We start from the raw sequence: 17,077 nt of genomic DNA on the forward strand, positions 1-17,077 counted from the left end.
AATACTATTACTAATTAGCTAGGGCGATCTGACGATGACCCTATTGAGCCTACTAATTAGCTAGGGCTACTCACTATTTCACTTTTTATAAAAGTGAACCAAAGAATTAAATTCCTGGCACGTAAGGCTCAGTTTCTAAATAAAGAAATTTTAAAAATGTTAGCAAATGCTTTAATTCAGCCACACTTCGATTATGCCTGTACTACATGGTACAGCAGCACCCCAAAGAGGATAAAAGTTCAACTCCAAACGGCACAGAATAAATTAGTTAGGTTGATTTTAAATCTTAACAATAGGAACCATGTTGGCTCTCCTGAACGTAAGAAATTAAAATGGTTGACAATTGAAAACAGGGTGAGACAGTTGAAACTGAGATTGACACGAAAGATTTTGTATAGAAATGAGCCAAAGTATTTTAAAGATTATTTTAAGCTTATTAGGAACTCTCATAGCTATTTAACTAGAGGTAGTGCCACAGACATAGGTCCTTGTAGATTTAAGAGCTGTTCTGGGCAAAACACCTTCTTGTACACGGCAGCAATGGAATGGAATAAACTCCCAGTTGAGATTAAATTAAGCCAGTCAGATCATTGTTTTAATAGAGCATGTGGTGAATGGTTGCTAAATGCTAATAATCTTAAGGAATATTTATTATTGAAGTGTATGTATTTTGTATATATATGTATGTATTGGATGTGGTTGAATGTGCAGGGTACCTTAGTCATCTATAGCTTGCCTGACCATCTTTATCTAGACTACAACGAGGACCACAATGGAAATAAGTTTTTAACTTTCTTGTGTTATCCTCGACAGTTCTGATTAATGTATAATGTCATTGTGATGACTTCATGTTATGCATTTATTTATTTTTTACTGTCTAATAAATCAAATCAAAAAATCAAAAAAAAAAAAAATGTCCTTACACACATTTGGGGGCTGCTGTGTGAGAAAGCTTTAACCTGAACGCCCCCTAGTGGCACGTAGCATACATAGCTCTTTTAGGAGCGGTCATTTTGACTCAGCAGCAAGTTACAAACCAGGCTGGCTGGACTGTTTTTTCAACTTTGTATATGTTTTCTTTTCCCAGTGCGTAAATGATTACTGGTGAGTTTTCATATATATTTGAATTTGTAACCTACATTATTGTTCTGAATGTGAATATTCGCCCGTTAATTGAACGTAATTTAAACTGCGTCGCAAATGAAAGTGAAACCAAGTGCTTTCATATCGGACTTTGAGCTTGCTAATAAGCGTAATCCTATTAGAATAAAAGGAGTATGTTCACTTACTAGTTACCTATCATCCGGTTTGTTTTATATTGTTGAAATGTCGAATTGATGACTTTGCTTGTTCCCTGCTCGTGGTATTGAGTATGCACAACGATCGTGCAAACCACTTGTCATTGTTTATTTTATTTTCTAATACAATCAGCAAATCACGTATGTTAATTAACATATTACTTAATCACTGTATTTTGTGTCATTCACTAATATATTTACCACTGTGTTCTTTGTATCTTTTCTGTTTATTATAGGACCACACATGCGTGAAGTAACATATACTAACCTCCTTTAATTAAACAAGTTAAATTGGGATTTCTCTTACCGGAAACACACACCACCATCTTGGCTGCACTACACCTGAACCCACCGAGTGTCCAGTACGCTCGAATAGTTTGGGTAAGAGCTTATTAGAAAATAAATAACTTGAAATTTTATATTAAGTAGAGCATGATCTCATAAATCGTGGATATATTTTTAATGTGTGATGGGAACTTTTAAAATATTTAAAAAAAAATGTGTGGTGATGGAAATGACGGTGTTGTGGAAATGACACCAATACTGTGTGACAGCTATATTTTGTATAAAAAGTAATATTGATAGTGGTCTCACATTAAATACTATAATGTATTTTAATTATTTTACTAGTGCTTAATTCAGGTACAAGATGTGTCATATGTTTAAACTGTATTTTCATTGTTGAAGTTTAAAAGTCTGGGTGTGCGACAAGGAGAAAACTGATTTTGACACCTACAAGGAGGTTGAAAAGTATGAAAAAATCATAATGGAAAGGTAGTAAAACGTTTTTAAGATGGTTTTATTGTTAGTTTGACAAAGAAAGAGGAATTTGTCCAAAATTATATGTATTTTTAAAAATATATAAAGTGCCCATAGTCTAAGAATCACCCTTAAATAGCCTATTTGCGGTTATGAATCTATAGGTGACAGTATGGCAGCTCTCTTCTGTCATGTTAGGAATTGTTTAGCCATCAATGTGTGTCCAAGAAAGCTGATTCTGAACTTTGTATAGCTTACATCATAGCAATCGATAGCCTAGTTGTTTTACCAGTAGGCCTAAATCTGATTTCTTTTTTGTTCCAGTGGAGATTATGAAGGTGTCAATCTGTTCGTTGTTTGGATTCTGGAGCTTGTTCATTTTTTGTAGTCTATTTGTTATTGCAAATGAAAATATCCACCAGGATGAGGATGATGCTTGGATTGATCCACATGACTTGATCAATTACAATCCAACAACAAAGCGAATGGTAAAACGCTTATTAAACTATCTGGCAGTTTATTACGATGCTTGCAGGACACTCTTCTTCAGCCTTCATTTCTCCAGTGAAAATGGACTCCATTCAAACTTTGCATTGCAAATTAAATCTAGGTATTTTAAGGTTTTAGGAACTTTGTAATTTAAAGGGATATTTCCTCCAAAAATGAAAATTCAGCCACTGTTTACTCACTATGTTGTTCCAATGCCGAATGACCTTATTTATTTTTCAGACCGTGCAACAATGTCCTGATGCATCAGAGTGGATCAATAAACTAGAGAGTTTGCAGAAAGAGGTGAATAATATGTAAATACACCTGTGTTTAGTAGACCTCTAGAAAATTGTACTGTCATGTTTTTTAGACTAGTATTGTAGGCTACCATTCAGCACTTTGAATAACTGAAAATATATTTTGTATTATTATTTCTTGTGCTATCTCTTTTTTTAGTTTGATGAAGAGAAAAAGAAGGGGACCACAACCTCTATAAAGCCAGTGTGTCATCCAGTATTTAAACGATTCCTTTACAGGCTCCTTAAAGAAACTTCAAAACTTGGCCTGGTATGTGACTGTGTTTTCTCCAGGGAATTGACTCTACATCTAAGGTATTACAAATTTCCATTTTTTTCATCATTAGCCTGATGATGGACTGACATCCATGCATTATGACGCTGAGGTGAAGCTGTCCAAGCTGTCGCTGGTGGAGATCCAGAAGCTTCTGAATGAAGAGAACGACTGGACTACTGGAGCCATTGATGAGGCTCTCAGTCAGATTCTGGTCAGATTCAAACTCCACGACCACGAAGCCTGGAAATGGCGTTTCGAAGACACATTTTATGTAGATGCTGATACCGCCCTGAAGGTCAGTAGCTCTGTAAGGTTTTACAAGAAAACATTTTTTTATTAATAATAACAAATTAATATGTACTGTATTTTGTTCTGCAGGTTTCTTTGATTGTTCTGATTGTTGTAGCCATAATCTGTACTGAGCTCTGGTCTGTGGTCTCCTGGTTGGTCCAGTTCAGGAGAATGTTTGCTGTCTGCTTTTTTATTAGCTTGATCTGGAACTGGTTCCATCTTTATATGGTAATTGTTCTTGTGCTGTTGACTGTCCGTGACATGTTTGTTAAAGCAGTACTGAACAGATGACAATGAAGAGTTGAAAAGTGTGTTCACTGTATTGCAAAATGTTGAGTTGAATGATTTAAACATTTCTCCTCGACTAGGTTGCCTTTGCAGATCACAAGAAGAACATTGTGGAGGTGGAGAGCTTCAATGCCAGATGCGCTGGGATAAAACAACTGGACTGGATGGACAATTTGGCAGGTTCTTAATGTTAAAGGAATATGTTACACACAAATTTGAATTATTTAATTTATTCACTTTTGTCACTCCAAACCAAACTGGTTTGTAATATAAATTTTGAAGAATTTTCACACAGATCTTTTTAAGCTCCAAAAAGAACAAAAATGCACCAAGTATGATAAAAGTAAAATGAAATAAGGTAAAATCTTCCACTGAAGAGTCTACAAGATGATGTGAAGATGAATAAATAATGACAAATAATGATTTTGAGATGAACTGTTGTCACCATTTGATTTAGAGTGGTACAGACATACATGGACTCTTCAAGATGATCCATGCAAAAAGTACTACGAGGTCCTGGTGGTGAACCCCATTTTGCTCGTGCCTCCAACAAAGGTTTGTATCTTTTGTTTCCAACAACATAAATTTAAACTTGAAACTAAACTTGAGTCGGTCGAGTGAATATGGATACTGACTAATGAGCTGATCATTTTAGCATTTTGAATTAAAATATGCAGTGTGAACTACAGTTTCTCAATTGCTTACATATGCAGTATCTCACAAAAGTGAGTACACCCCTCACATTTTAGCAATCATTTTAGTATATCTTCCCAAGGGACAATAGTATAGAAATGAAACTTGGATATATTTTAGAGTAGTCATTGTGCAGCTTGTATAGCAGTATAGCTTTACTGTCCTCTGAAAATAACTCAACATACAGCCATTGTCAAAATAGCTGGCAACAAAAGTGAGTACACCCTAAGTGATAACAGATATACGTCATTTAACCATGCAAAGCTACATGTCCTGTTCATCATGTTCATGTTTTTGTCTGCTTGACAGGACCACACAAATTTGTGTATCTTGTTTTAGAGCAGTTAAAATTTGGTTCTTTGAGTACAATTCTCTCATACTGATCACTGGATGTTCAACATGGCACCTCATGGCAAGGAACTCTCTGAGGATTTGAGAATTAGAATTGTTGCTCTCCACAAAGATGGCATAGGCTATAAGAAGTTTGGTAACAGCCTGGAACTGAGTTACAGTACAGTGTCCAGGGTTATACAGAGGTTTTCCAAGATGGACTCCACTCGGAACAGGCCTCACAAGGGTCGATCAAAGAAGTTGAGTCCTTGTGCTGTGCATTAGGTGCAGAAGGTAGCTTCAAAAAACAGACGCATGAGTGCTACCAGCATTGCTTTAGAGGTTGCAGAAGTGAAAGGTCAGCTTGTCAGTGCTCAGACCATACGCCGCACACTGCAACAAGTCGGCTTGCATGGCCATCGTCCTAAGAGGAAGCCTCTTCTGAAGCTGGCTCACAAGAAATCCCGCAAACAGTTTGCTGAAGACAACCTGTTCAAGAGCATGAATTACTGGAACCATTTCCTGTGGTCCGATGAGACTTAGATAAACTTGTTTGGCTCAGATGGTGTCCAGCATGTGTGGCGACGCCGTGGTGAGGAGTACCAAGAAAATTGTGTCTTGCCTACAGTCAAGCATGGTGGTGGTAGCATCATGGTCTGGGGCTGCATGAGTGCTGCTGCTACTGGGGAGCTGCGGTTCATTGAGGCAAACATGGATTCCAACATGTACTGAGACATTCTGAAGCAGAACATAATGCCCTCCCTTCAGAAACTAGGCCGGACGGCAGTTTTTCAACATAATAACGACCCCAAACACACTGCCAAAATGACAACTGCCTTGCTGATGAAGCTGAAGCTGAAGGAGTGGCCAAGTATGTCCTGAACCCTACTGAGTACATGTGGGGCATCCTCAAGTGGAAGGTGGAGAAGCACCATGTGTCTAACATCCAGCAGCTCCGTGATGTCATTATGGAGGAGTGGAAGAGGATGCCAGCAACACCCTGTACAGCTCTGGTGAATTCCATGCCAGGAGTATTAAGGCAGTGTTAGATAACAATGGTGTCCCTACAAAATATTGAGACTTTGGACACAGATTTGACATGTTCACTTGGGGTGTACTCATTTTTGTTGCCAGTTATTTAGACAATAATGGTTATATGTTGAGTTATTTTTAGAGGACAATAACTTTGTACTGCTATACAAGCTGCACATTGACTACTCTAAAAGATATCCAAGTTTAATTTCTATTGTATTGTCCCTTGAGAAGATATACTAAAATGGTTGCTGAAATATGTCCACTCAGACATCACAATTTCAAAACTGTTACTGGCTGAAATTGAAGCTCAATGGACAAAATGACTCATTTTGTTTGCAAAATGCTCCAACGCTCACAAAACATTAAAACATGCAACATAAGCAAACTGAGGCGTCATGCCCATTCAAAGTTAGGGGGCACGTGCCCCCTCAGATTTCTGAGTCAAGTAGATTTTGAATGCAGCTTCCAAAAGACAAAAAAATATTATTTTATATTTGATACAATCACACCGGCGTGATTAGATCGTTCAGTGCGGCACAGCATCAGCTGCTAAATTCAAATCTGCGTTCGCTGGCTGGAAACAGACACGTTTGTGCAGCGCTGTATTATAACCAATCACACACAATTCTGTTGAGCTTATGAATACAATGGCCAATCAGAGACGTTCAGATGAGTCATCACTGAAATGCGGTGTTTTGTTCACTTGATCGCTTATGAATGTAAGTACGATATTCATTTCACAGTGTAAACAGCTTCACTGATTTTAATGGGAGTTTTTTTTAGAGTGCCTGAGCTCTGGCTAGACTGAATGAAAATCTTATTTGACAAATGTTCTTAACTCTCTGTAAAATAAAAGTGTTATAATTAGTAACTTACAATATTGTTATTAAATTCACATGAAATACAAAGGCAGTCGTATTAAAAAGATTTTATGGCATGACACCCATATCTGGTAGGCTACTTAAGTAAAAAGTGCGTTAAGTAAAAAGTACTTAAGTTTTATGCGTAGTTAATAAATTACACTATTACCCAGATAGCAAAATTTGTCTGGCCCACCTCTGGGCCACAATCTTGCTTCACTTCTGGCCCAATTCTGGCTGGGTCCCCGGCTCAAAACTGGCCCACACACTGAAAACAGACTCAAACAATTTCCTCTGGCCCATATGCGGCCCACGCCCTGTAAAATGACTCATATTTATTGACGTGACCCAGATCTGGCCTGCATACTGTAGAGTGACTTGTATTATTTTATGTGCCCCAGGTCTGGCCCAGACACTTTAAGCCAGATCCGGCTGAGACTCGACTTGGTCCCCGGGCCAAATGTGGCCCAGAAACTGCTAAATGTAATTCAGCAGTGAAACACAAATGCAACCATTTAAAAACATTAAAAAGGCTTTAATTATAAAATTACCAAATACTTTAATATAAATATATAATAACAATGAACAAATGCACTACAGTATAAACATTAATACACTTTTTAAACCACAAAGTAACAAGTAAATTATATTTACTGTATATTATATATAAAAAAACACTGTGTCATAGTTCAGTTCTTATCAAATGGCGTCAGTGCAATTAAGTCAGTAATATTGCTGAATATTAAGTGTCTTCAACTAAGCAAGACAAAAGGCATCAGTGACAAGGAACCCGAACAAGACCAGACTCAGTCAGGAAACCAGTTCTCCTCTGACCAAACGAATGAACGGGGTGTGATTATTCCAGGCTGCATCACAAGTCAGATTGTGGATTGATATCAATCAGAATATTTCATCCAATTTCTCTTGCTTGAAGAAACCTCGTGCTAGCAGGTGAAGCTGGTAAAAAGGGTCTGTGCAGAGGTCTTGTCTGGTTCTATCTGCTGGGGCCATCAATGAGGTCTTAACAGGGATCTGTCATCTAGTTGACATGGTCTCCGCTGACATTCAGGGATGTGTTGTGGTTGTTCCTGGGTGCAGCTCCACCGTCTGGTCTGGATACCGGCTGGGTCAGCTGATTACTGTAACCTTGCATTAGGGTGGGGCAGTATATAAACTACTAATATAAGCATTGATATCATTCTTCTTACACATTAAAAATAAGTTAGATATTATGGGAAGTGTTGCCAAGTGTTGCTGCTTAGCCTAATTGGTGCAGCATAAAAATCCTTTAAGGGATTTGAATTATAGAAATGTGATAGTGTGTCGTGTGTATGGAAGGTTAAAGAGATGGGACTTTTAAATTCAGAGTGTGTCTGCCTCCCGAAGTCCCCCCTTTTGATCTGCCAGCTGGAGCCACCTCTTCATAGTCCCCTTGACCTCCATTTCAGCAGCATTAGCTTGAAAGTTTTTCCAAATTGCAGCCTTGAAATATATGTATAATATATATTGTTAGGTAATTATTAAATCTCAAGCATTGCAGTTTTTTACAATCATTAGGACCAGACCCAGAATTCGCACCTCATATGTTTGATGAATGTTCATGCATAAGTTCATGCAGAAGCTCATTCTGTAAAAAAAAATAAAAAGATGTCATATTACATATATAAAGTGTTCAGATTAAATTTTTAAGTTTGCTCATAATAATCCCCACCACAGTAAAATATGTATGATTTTAATCACATCATAAGACATATATATGCTTCAAAAGTTTTCATGCACTCTAAAAATTGTATCTGCTCTAGTCTACTTTGCCCATCACCATTTATTGATCAAATAACAATCTATAAAGGTGCAAAACGTATTTACTTACACATATTTAAGAATCAAGATATTTCCTAATATAGTTAACACGTTTGGAAATATTTCGAATGAAAAGGAAAAAAATTAATTAAAACATAAGCCTATATCAGTTATACAGTGCTATCGTAGCTGATGCCCCTGGTGCTCAGAGTCAGAATGAGTTTGTCCAGCCTCTCTAAAGGACAAACTACGATGACATGGTCAATAATTGTTGCCTGATTTTCATTTGAAACTTGAGCTGTATGTTCTTCTTTTACAGAGATGCAACTCCTCCATGTATGCAAACTTCTCTTTTTCTGGCCCTCTGCCGTGGTCTTTAACTCTCCTTCCATGCTTTCGGCCTCTTTGATTCATACTTGCAAATAGCAGGACATAGGTGGAATCTTTTATAGAGGGATGAGGACTGATTGCTGTTTGAAGAGTTGTGCAAACGAGTTTCAGACAGGGGCATTAGAGATTCAAAATTATGCAAGTACTTTCTATCAGCTGGGTTTTCCTTTTGTTCAACACAGCTAATCCAATAGAGTTTGGGGTCTATCAGTGAGATCTGTGGTAACTGCTTTGAAAAAGGGTGTGAAAAATGTGTGAAACAAACGAAAATGTGTCAAGACATTTGCAACAGAAGACTTCTGCTGTGCTAAGAAGGTGATGATGATCAAGTGGATCCCAGTTTTATTAAGCATGTTTTAGCAAATTACAAAAACTGTAATCTGAACCTAATTGCAAAAACAGTACTATAAACCATTTAGTTAAAAAATCAAAACAAATGACACTTCAAATAACATGTATCCAAAATGAAAACCAGAGAATTCGTTTTTTCTTATTCTTATTTTTTTTTAAAAATTTTTATCATTTTATGCAGCAAGGATGCGTTACATTGTTTTGACAGTAGAGATGTTTATAATGTTAAAAAAGATCTCTATTTCATATAAGTGCTTTCAATCTTTAAAAAAAAAAAGATCAGTTTTTACAAAAATATTAAGCAGCACAACTGTTCTCAGAAATGATAATAAGAAATGTTTCTTGAGCAGCAAATCAGCATATTAGAATGATTTCTGAAGGATCACGTGACATTGAAGATGCTGAAAATTCAGCTTTGCATTACAGGAATCAATCACATTTTAAAACAATTATTTTAAGTTGTAGTAATATATCACTGCATTACTGTATGTTTAAGCAAATAAATGCAACCTGGGTGAACATAAAATATTTCCTTCAAAAACTTATTTGTAATACACTACCTTTCAAAAGTTTGAGTAAATAAATATTGTCCTATAAATACAGTATGAGCAGTGGATCATTAGCCGGCATTTGTCAAAAATGTTCAGTTACATTACATTTAGTCATTTAGCAGACGCCTTTATCCGAAGTGACTGGACAATAGAAGCAATCAAAACCAACAAAAGAGCAACAATATGTAAGCGCTATGACAAGTCTTGGTTAGCCTAATGCAGTAACCGTAGCAAGGTATTTGTTTTTTTATGAAAGAAAACAATTCTAGAATAGAAAAAAAGAAAGCAAGTGTTAGAGGGTCAGATAGATACAAAGAAGACTAATGAGAACAAAGAAGACCGATAGATAAAACAGAATTAGAATAGAGAGTGCTGGAGTTAGAGGGTCAAATAAAGATGGAAGAGATGTGTTTTTAGCCGTTTCTTGAAGATCTGCTCGGATTGAGTTGGGGAGGACATTCCACCAGGAGGGGGAACAGTTAATGAGAAAGTGATTTTGTGCCTCTTTGGGATGGTACAATAATAAGTCGTTCACTTTCAGAACGCAAGCTTCTAGAGGGCACATAGGTCTGAAGTACTGAATTTTGGTAAAGGGGTGTAGAGCCAGTGGTAGTTTTGTAGGCAAACATTAATGCCTTGAATTTTATGCGAGCAGCTATTGGTAGCCAGTGCAAATTGATGAACAGATGTGTGACGTGAGTTCTTTTCGGCTCATTAAAAATTAATCGGTCCCACTTTATATTAGGTGGCCTTAACTACTATGTACTTAGTAGTTAAGGCCAGTAGTTAGTACTGGCCAGTACTTAGTAGTTACTCCCCTATGTGGGGAAGTCGTGGCCTAATGGTTAGAGAGTCGGACTCGTAATCCAAAGGTTGCAGGTTTGAGTCTCAGGCCGGCAGGGATTGTAGGTGGGGGGGACTGAATGTCCAGCGCTCTCTCCACCCTCAATACCCCGACTGAGGTGCCCTTGAGCAAGGCACCGAACCCCCAACTGCTCTCCGGGCGCCGCAGCATAAATGGCTGCCCACTGCTCCGGGTGTGTGTTCACGGTGTGTGCGTTTCACGTTGGATGGATGCAGGGCACGAATTCCGAGTATGGGTCACCATACTTGGCAGTATGTCACTTCACTACTTACATTTAAATTAATAATTTGATACAATGCCACTTATTGTGTGCATACATGTTTTTATATTGTACTTATATTTGTAAAATTACCTATATGCAGTTACATCTGTAATTAATTTCTGTAATTACATTTATAATTACACTGTTGACCCATCCCTTACATCCCTACCCTTAAACCTACCCATACCACCAAACCTGTCCCTAACCTTACATGTGTCCCAACTCAATAGCAGCAAAAGTGTTTTGCAATACAATATGACCACAATAAGTACATTGTACTTATTTTTTATCTAAATACATAGTAGTTAAGGCCACGTAATATAAAGTGTGACCGATTAATCTTGCAGCAGCATTTTGTATTAATTGTAGAGGTTTGATGGAACTTGCTGGAAGACCTGCCAAGAGAGCATTGCAATAGTCCAGTCTGGACAGAACAAGAGCTTGAACAAGGAGTTGTGATGCATGTTCCGAAAGAAACGCCCTGAACTTCCTAATGTTGTATAAAGCAAATCTGCTGGACTGGGCAGTTTTAGCAATGTGGTCTGAAAAATTTAGCTTATCATCAATCACAATTCCAAGGTTTCTGGCTGTTTTTGAAGGAGTTATGGTTGATGAGCCTAACTGAAAGGTGAAATTGTGATGAAGTGATGGGTTTGTTGAAACCACAAGCAGTTCTGTCTTAGCCAGGTTGAGTTGAAGGTGATGGTCCTTCATCCAGCAAGAAATGTCTGTTAGACATGCTGAGATGTGAGCAGCTATCGTTGGATCATCAGGATGGAATGAGAGGTAGAGTTGACTGTCATCAGCACAGCAGTGATATGAAAAGCCATGTTCCTGAATGACAGAACTTAGTGATGCCATGTAGACAGAGAAGAGAAGTAGTCCAAGAACTAAGCCCCGAGGCACCCCAGTTAGATGTTGCGACTTAGATACCTCACCTCTCCAAGATACCTTGAAGGACCTATTTGAGAGGTAAGACTCATACCACTGGAGTGCGGTTCCTGAGATGCCCTTTCCCGATAGGGTTGACAGGAGGATCTGGTGGTTGACCGATCGTATCAAAAGCAGCGGACAGATTCAGCGAGATAAGTAATGAAGACTTGGAAGCTGCTCTTGCAAGTCTTAGGGCTTCAACAACTGAGAGTAAGGCAGTTTCAGTTGAGTGTCCACTTCTGAAGCCAGATTGGTTGCTGTCCAGGAGGTTGTTCTATGTGAGAAAGGCAGAGACTTGGTTGAACACAACTCGTTCAAGTGTATTGAACGAGTGTATGCGGTTATATAATATTAATGAATTTATTTTAATATTTATTATATTGTTTCTTTTTTTATATTATACTGTTATTGTTTATCACATATCTAATTATTCCAATATTGTTATGAGAGCTTTAACCAGAGATGAAATGTATTCATATTTTTGTTGGGTTTTATTCCAGGCTCTCACAGTCACCATAACCGGTTTCATCACGGATCCCTTGAAGCAAATCGGTCAGGGAATTAACGAGTTTCTCAGAGCCCTGCTGAAGGATCTTCCAGTCACTCTCCAGTTACTTGTGCTGCTTATCATTGCACTCGCCATCTTTGTAAGAGCTGTGAACTGCAAACATATCGTAGGATCTCTTATTTGTTGGCATTCTAAGGCATGTTTTCTCTTCTCAGGTATTCCTTTTTGGAGCTGCTCACGCAGCTATACATCAAGCAGTTCGCTTTTCCCAGCTTGGTTGGCGGCAGGATCAGCCACCTCCTGCGGTAGCACAGGGCCAAGCTCCTCAACTAGAGGAGCATGAGTAGGGATGGGCACCGAAACCCGGTATTAAATGGGCCCAGGGGCTAAATTATGAAAGACCGGTGTACTAAAACAAACTAAACTTTTCATTTTCTTTCAAGATAATGTGAATTACAGAATGTACAATGTTTTTAAAATGTATAAATTGCAGTGTACAGCGTTTATTATGATGGGGTAGAATCCACAGCTCAGTAATCACTACTCAATACTCATGAGTACTTTTAAATAGGCTACTCTTTTACTCTTACTCAAGTAATTCTTTGGACAAGTACTTTTACTCTACTCACACTACATTTTTTGGAAGGTAATGGTACTTTTACTTGAGTATATTTTTTCAGTACTCTTTCCACCACTGTACATAAATAAAGAAATAAATATGCAAATAAATGCATAAATGTGAAAATGAATAAAAGTGGAAATAAAGAAATGTGACAAAAAACAAAACATAAGGAAATAAGATGATAAATAATATATTTTTTATTTTTTGCTTTTCTTTGTATATTTATTTATTTATTTATATTTGCTTTTTTACAATGCTTTGTACATTTATTGATTTATTATTTGGCATTCCATAACTTTCGATGACGTCAAATAGTTGCACTCAGTGAGCTACTGGTGCTTTTTACCACAACACAACTCAGAATGCACAACTCAGAAAATAAAATGCTGATACGATACCACATTGTGTGGCTTTTGGTTGTAATTTTCAGTCGCAGGGCAACAAGAGAAGCAATGTAAGACTTCACTGCTTTCCTAGCGATAAGAAGAGGAGAAAAGAATGGGAAGATGCCTGTGGATGAATAAAACTTCCTAACGACCCGCTTATTTTTTCTCTCCACTTTAGTCCTGATGCCTTTGAGTCTTTTAGTAGACCACAGATACTGAGAGAGCTGTTAGGATGTAAACATGCCGACGCTAATCATGAAGCGCAGCCGCTAGAGGAGTTTCTCAGCGCGGATTTCCCTCGAGATCCGAGGCGTCTCGACTCCTTGTGGGGAAAAAGCCATGGTACAGCATTTTGTTTAAACCTATACTTCTTTCCATTGCCACCTGTAAGCTCTTTCAGTAGCTGTGGTCATCATATCAGTATTTTATTTTCCGAGTTGTCTACTCCGAGTTGTGGTAAAAAAAAGCAACAGGTAGCTATAGGGTCTAAAGTGCAACCATTTTACGTCATCAGAACAATGGCGCCCCCCATAGTCCAAAATATGTGTAAAACAATGTGATTTTTTAAAATAACATAAATCTTTGATGGGTTTTCTACTACATATTTCAGTAAGAGACATAATTTACATTATATTAATCCATACAAGTCTTAATACCCAGGGATCCCTTTAAAGTACCAGATTGATAAGCGGTATCGGTAAGAGTAGGAATACCATTAAAACCTTTATGATACCATCCCTGAGAATGAGGAATCTTGGGATAGGGGCGACGCTCTGCAGCCGCTACAGGGCAATGGGAAGTAAATCAAGCAGGAAACCGAGGTGACCAGGGCTTCAGGGCAGGAGATGATCATGTCCCACTAAACAGACAGGAGGACAGAAGCATGGAACTCCGACAGGAAACGCACTACAGGTAACATGTCTGGCGATGATGAGACTGATTTTCAGCAGCGGACAGAGGAGGTGGATCCTGGTACAAATGAAAATACAGAGCCTGAAGTGAAAGCTGAGGAAAAGGAGAAAATGCATCTACTGTGAACAAAAAAGGGCAGAAAGACAAGCCTGTAAGCAATGTGCCTTCTGCTCAAACAGAAGTGAAAACACTTGGAGCTACTCAAGTGAATGACTAGATTTTTTTAAATACTGAAATTATGATTCATTGATTCAATAATGAACAGTACATGTACATTACTCAAACCGTCTACATTGTGCTTATATCAGATCAAACATATTAAATACATATCCAATATCTCACTACTAAATACTTTGGTACTCTTTATTATATGCAATGTGTATGTTGATTCTGCTTAAGTTTAACAAGAAATCCATGATTTCCTACATTTTCCTTAGTTTTATTTTACAGTAAATCTGCTAAACTATCTTTCAGAATCAGAATCATAAATACTTTATTAATCCCCAGAGGGAAATTAGGTTTGTTACCGCAGCTCCTAAACAAATACAAGGAAAAATGTATATACAAGAAAAAAATACAACTTCAAGATTTAAATACTATACAAGTAAGAATATAATATTACACAAAATACATTATTATACTAAGGAATTATAAAGTCTGATAGACACAGGTAAAAAAGATTTCCTGTGTCGCTCTGTGGAGCACCTAGGTAAGTCTTTGACTGACCGTACTCCTATATCTACCCAGGACATTATGAAGTGGGTGAGAGGTGTTGTCTAAGATGGTCAGAACTCAGAAGCTTAGACAACATCCTTCTTTCAGACACTACAGTCAGAGAGTCCAGCTCCACCCCCACAACAGAAGCAGCCTTACGGATAAGTTTGTTCAGTCTATTGGCATCAGCTACCTTTAGTCTGCTTCCCTGGCATACAACAGCAAAAAAGAAGAAAATTTTCAGCATCGTCGTAAAGATGTTAAAGGACTTCAGCCTTCTCAAAAAACTGAGACGACTCTGGGCCTTCTTGTAGACAACTCCAGAGTTCTTAGTCCAGTCCAGTTTATGGTTCATGTGGACTCCCAGGTATTTATAGTTTTCTACAATATCCACTGAGACCCCCTGAATGAAAACAGGGATCATAGTTGCCCTAGTCCTCCGCAGGTCGACCACCAGCTCCTTTGTTTTTGTCACATTGAGCTGTAGATGGTTCCTCTCACACCATGTGACAAAGTTATCCACTGTAGTCCTGTTCTCAGTCTCCTCACCACTGCTGATGCAACCAACTATAGCGGAGTCATCAGAAAATTTCTGAAGATGGCAGGATTCTGTACAATAGCGGAAATCTGCAGTGTACATGGTGAAGAGGAAAGGAGACAGCACAATCCCCTGTGGAGTGTTGCAAACTACTCTGTCTGACACACATTGCTGCAATCGAATATACTCTGGTTTGCCAGTCAGGTAGTTCACAATCCAAGACACGAGAGAGGCATCCACCTGCTTCGCTGTCAGCTTCTCACCCAGTAGGGCCGGATGGATGGTGTTGAAAGCACTGGAGAAGTCAAAAACATGACACTCACAGTGCTTGCCGCCTTATCCAGGTGAGTATAAGCTCGATCCAGCATGTAGATAATAGCGTCCTCAACTCCCAGGTGGGGCTGGTAGGCAAACTGAAGAGGATCTATAAAAGGCCTAACCATGGGCCTGAGCTCCTCCAGCACCAGTCTCTCCAGAATCGTCATAATATGGGACGTTAATGCCACAGGCCTGTAACAGGCACGATGCAAGAAGTCTCCCATAACAAAGGGCCCTGCTAACAAAGGTTCCAAGAGTTGAGTGGCTAATGATGATGGACAAACAGAGAAGTCCTGGGGCCTCACTTATAAAGTGTGCGTATGCTCAGATTTGATCTTAGAGTGTGCGTACGCTTAAATCCATGCCAACGTTCATATTTATAAAAACGATCTTTGACGTGGAAAAGTGCTTAGCGTCACGTCAGGGTCTGAGCAGACATACGCACTTTTTATTGTCAAAAGTACTGCAGGTTTTTTAAAATATAAGCTGTGCTTGCAGCTCGCTGTTCTAAATTATGATGATTGGTGATATTTTATATGTTAATGATATTAATTAATGATTATAATTTGTTTACAAGGCAGAGAGTTGAAACCATTCAATTGCAATTGCAAGTTCAAGATCAGTTGCGATTCATAGATTTCACATCTGAAAGAGATGCGTACACACGTTTTCTGTTCGTATGTTCATTCTATGAATCGCACGTACGCCTATCTTAGAAATGATCGTAAGATCAAATTTAGGATGGTTTCTGCGCAACATTTTATAAATGAGGCCCCCGGGCAGGAAGGGCAGAAACATCATCAAATGTACTAAAAAACAGATTAAGTTTGTTGGCCCTTTCTGTACCAGGGATTGTTGGGATAACAAAGGATGGTGCTTGATGGTATGGTGCAGTCAACACAGAAATTAATATAATTTATATAATCAGTGATAATCGAGGTACACCAAGTTTAAGATATTATAAACAGCATAGCCTATTGAAGGTGCAGTTCTCTTATTTGTCCCAATAGTATCACTGGGTTTGGACATTATACTGACACCTTCTGGCTAGGTGTTAAGTGGCAAAAAAATTAAAATTAAAATGAAAATGTATTAACTGCTTCAATGATTTGTTGAAATATGACTTCTGGTGAGTAATACCTCTCCAATTGTAAAAATCTCCAGGGTTCCCTTTCTTCAGTATTTTAGCTTTTGTAGCTGTTTTCCACGTGATGGGTATTTCATCGCTATCCCATATTTCTTGTAAGATTCATTGAAAGACCTGTCGTGTTTCTTGATCCTCAGCCCTTAACATCTCAGAGCACATATTAT

At 38.2% G+C, this 17,077-nt stretch overlaps 1 protein-coding gene across 2 annotated transcripts; it reads left to right on the plus strand.

Moving 5' to 3' along the window:
* The first annotated feature begins 975 nt into the window (after positions 1 to 975).
* Positions 976 to 13,882, plus strand: LOC306867503 (chloride channel CLIC-like protein 1). Of its 2 annotated transcripts, XM_079413182.1 has the most exons (12): positions 976 to 1,104; positions 1,535 to 1,679; positions 1,986 to 2,072; positions 2,382 to 2,545; positions 2,787 to 2,849; positions 3,003 to 3,113; positions 3,190 to 3,414; positions 3,498 to 3,638; positions 3,779 to 3,878; positions 4,156 to 4,253; positions 12,269 to 12,415; positions 12,492 to 13,882. In XM_079413182.1, the coding sequence occupies exons 4-12, from the start codon at positions 2,390 to 2,392 to the stop codon at positions 12,621 to 12,623; spliced, it is 1,173 nt and encodes a 390-aa protein (XP_079269308.1). In that variant the 5' UTR covers positions 976 to 1,104; positions 1,535 to 1,679; positions 1,986 to 2,072; positions 2,382 to 2,389; the 3' UTR covers positions 12,624 to 13,882. The 2 variants fall into 2 exon arrangements, with proteins under 2 accessions (XP_079269308.1, XP_079269307.1); XM_079413181.1 differs by lacking the exon at positions 1,986 to 2,072.
* Positions 13,883 to 17,077: the final 3,195 nt, after the last annotated feature.

Source organism: Barbus barbus (assembly GCF_936440315.1).
Source record: "Barbus barbus genome assembly, chromosome: 49".
Classification (NCBI taxonomy): Eukaryota; Metazoa; Chordata; class Actinopteri; order Cypriniformes; family Cyprinidae; genus Barbus; species Barbus barbus.